At 41.1% G+C, this 2,613-nt stretch overlaps 1 protein-coding gene across 1 annotated transcript; it reads left to right on the top strand.

Moving 5' to 3' along the window:
• Positions 1-1,748: 1,748 nt before the first annotated feature.
• Positions 1,749-2,192, top strand: LOC149004959 (uncharacterized). The gene has a single exon (XM_089135755.1). It carries the CDS (start codon positions 1,749-1,751, stop codon positions 2,190-2,192), a length of 444 nt encoding a protein of 147 aa, XP_088991881.1.
• Positions 2,193-2,613: the final 421 nt, after the last annotated feature.

The following is a 2,613-nucleotide window of genomic DNA, read 5'->3' as shown; positions in this document are numbered from 1 at the left end:
ATCAAAAAGCATGAGGCTATCATAAACAAAGTGAGGAAACTAAAGTGGTCGGAATTCATCCAACTAAATGAGTGTCAAACTTAGTTAGCCAACGTTCTGATGGTAAAGAAGGCTAACAGGAATTGGCCGATGTGTACTAACTACACCGACCTCAATAAAGCTTGCTTGAAGACTACTACCCTCTACCCCAAATAGATCTCTTGATTGATGCAACAACTGGCTATGAAACTTTGAGTTTCATGGATACATATCCAAGATACAATCAAATCTTGATGAGTGTTGAGGATGAGAAGTTAACTGCATTCATGACCGACTGTGAAAGCTTCTATTACAAGGTCATGTTGTTCGGGCGAAAGAACGCAGGAGCAACCTATCAAATGGCAGTGAACAAAATCTTCAAGGACCTAATTAGGGAAAATATGGAGGCATATGTCGATGACATGCTCGTGAAAAGCCTTTAGCGTTCGGGACATATTGTAGAATTGGCGGAAGTATTCTCTATTTTTAGGAGATACCAAATGAGACTTAATCCTGAGAAGTGCGCCTTCAGGGTATCTTCAAAAAAGTTCTTGGGATTCATGTTTTCCCAATGAGGGATCAAAGCAAATTCAGCCAAAATACATGCTTTGATTGAATTGGAACCTCGAAGACCATCCAGGATGTGCAGTGCTTAACAGGCAGAGTAGCAACTTTGAATCAATTAATTACACAATTGGGAGAAAGATGTTTGCCTTTCTATAAGGCTCCGAAAGATCTAGCAGGAGGTAGAGAGGCACGATGGATAGAGGAATGCTAGAAAGTGTTTGAGAACCTAAAGCTAATGCTAGGCAAGCCACCTCTGTTATCCCAAAATGAAAAAGGTGAAACTTTACAAGTTTACATGGCAACTTTGTCCTCAGCTGTAAGCGCAATTCTCGTTCAGAAAAAGGACAAGAAATAGTGACCAATCTATTATGTTAGCCATTTGCTACTAGATGCTAAAACAAGGTACTCGGAGATTGAGAAGCAAGCTTTGACTCTTATGATGGTGACAAGGAAATTGAGACCTTACTTTAAGGCACACTAGATTGAGGTATTAACCAACTTTCCCTTGAAAAAGTACTTTATAAGCCGGATCTTTAAGGAAGGACGGTAGAATGGTCGTTAGAGCTTGGAGAGTTCCAAGTGGATATCAAACCCTAAACAGCCATAAAGGCCCAGGCCTTAGCTGATTTTATGATGGATACTACAGCCCCTGTTGAGGAAGTAACCGAATCAACATTCCCGACCACGTGGAACATTTATGTGGACGGTTCGAGTAACAAGCAAGGAGTAGGAACGAGAGTGCTATTAAAGAGTCCAGGGGGATTTGTCATCCGTTATGCACTAAGATTCGGGTTCGAGGCAAGTAACAACGAGGCTAAATATGAGCTTTCTTGGCTAGCCTTCGGTTAGCAAAAGCTCTGGCTATATCAGACATAGCTATTTATAGTGACTCTCAGCTCATTGTAAATCAAGTACAAGGAGAGTTCAGAATGAAGGAGCCTAGACTACAGAGATATTAGGAAATGATACAAACGCTAAAAAACTAATTCAAACAAGTCCAAATTTTTCAGATCCTGAGGAAGGAGAATACTATGGAGGATGAATTGTCATGATTAGAGAATGCAAATGAGAGAACCCTTGATCCATCAGTTTATATTGAAGAGCTGAGCTTCCCGAGCAACAAAGGGAAGGAAGTACTATGTATAGAGATTGAACGATCCTAAATGGACCTAATCATAGAGTACATTTGGGATGACAAGTTGCCTGAGAACCCAAAGGAATCCAGACTCATTAGGGTTCGAGCAACAAGGTTCATGATCCATAATGGGAGATTAAACCAAAGATCCAATGATGGACCATTGCTCAGATGTTTGGGACCTGAAGGATCGAAGAGTGCTTTAGCAGAAGTACACGAAGGAATCTATGGAGCTCACATGGGGGGTCGAGCACTGGCACACAAGATACTCAAGCTCAGGATATACTTGCTGAAAATACAAGAAGATGCTCTTGAGTATGTACGCCATTGTAAGAACGGCCAAATTAATTCAACGGTGTCAAAGAGACCAGCTGCAACCTTGACGTTAATCCTTCACCCAATCCTGTTCGCAATGTGGGGGATTAATCTCGTGGGAAAATTCACCAAAGCTTTTGCTGTCAGGAATACTTGATCGTGGCAATAGATTTCTTCACCAAATGGGTTGAAACAATTCCACTGGCAACAATCATTGAGAAGAAAGTCAAGAAATTCGTATTGGAGTCCATTATCCACAGATTTAGCATCCTAAAGGTTCTGGTTACCGATCACGGGATACAGTTTGACAACCCACAATTCACACATTTCAGTGGGACATATATGATCGAGCATCGAATGTCTTTTGTAGTGTACCCTCAAAGCAATGGCCAATTAGAGGTAACCAATCGAACCTTACTAGATGGAATCAAGAAGAGGTTGGAATACAATTAAACTCTTTGGGTAGAAGAACTCCCAAATGTTCTCTAAGCCCATTGAACAATTGTTCGAACACCAACAGGAGAAACACCATTTAAATGACCTACGGGTCAAAAGCTTTGGCTCCGATGGAAGTAATG

Source organism: Hakea prostrata, chromosome 9 (assembly GCF_041222555.1).
Source record: "Hakea prostrata isolate BN-2017 chromosome 9, UWA_Hpros_2, whole genome shotgun sequence".
Taxonomy (NCBI): domain Eukaryota; kingdom Viridiplantae; phylum Streptophyta; class Magnoliopsida; order Proteales; family Proteaceae; genus Hakea; species Hakea prostrata.
The sequence above is the reverse complement of the archived record's forward strand: the minus strand, read 5'-3'. Positions and strand labels throughout refer to the sequence as shown.

Excerpts from the sequence above, each read along its gene's own strand:
- LOC149004959 (XM_089135755.1), top strand. The coding sequence starts at position 1,749 with ATGGACCTAATCATAGAGTACATTTGGGATGACAAGTTGCCTGAGAAC.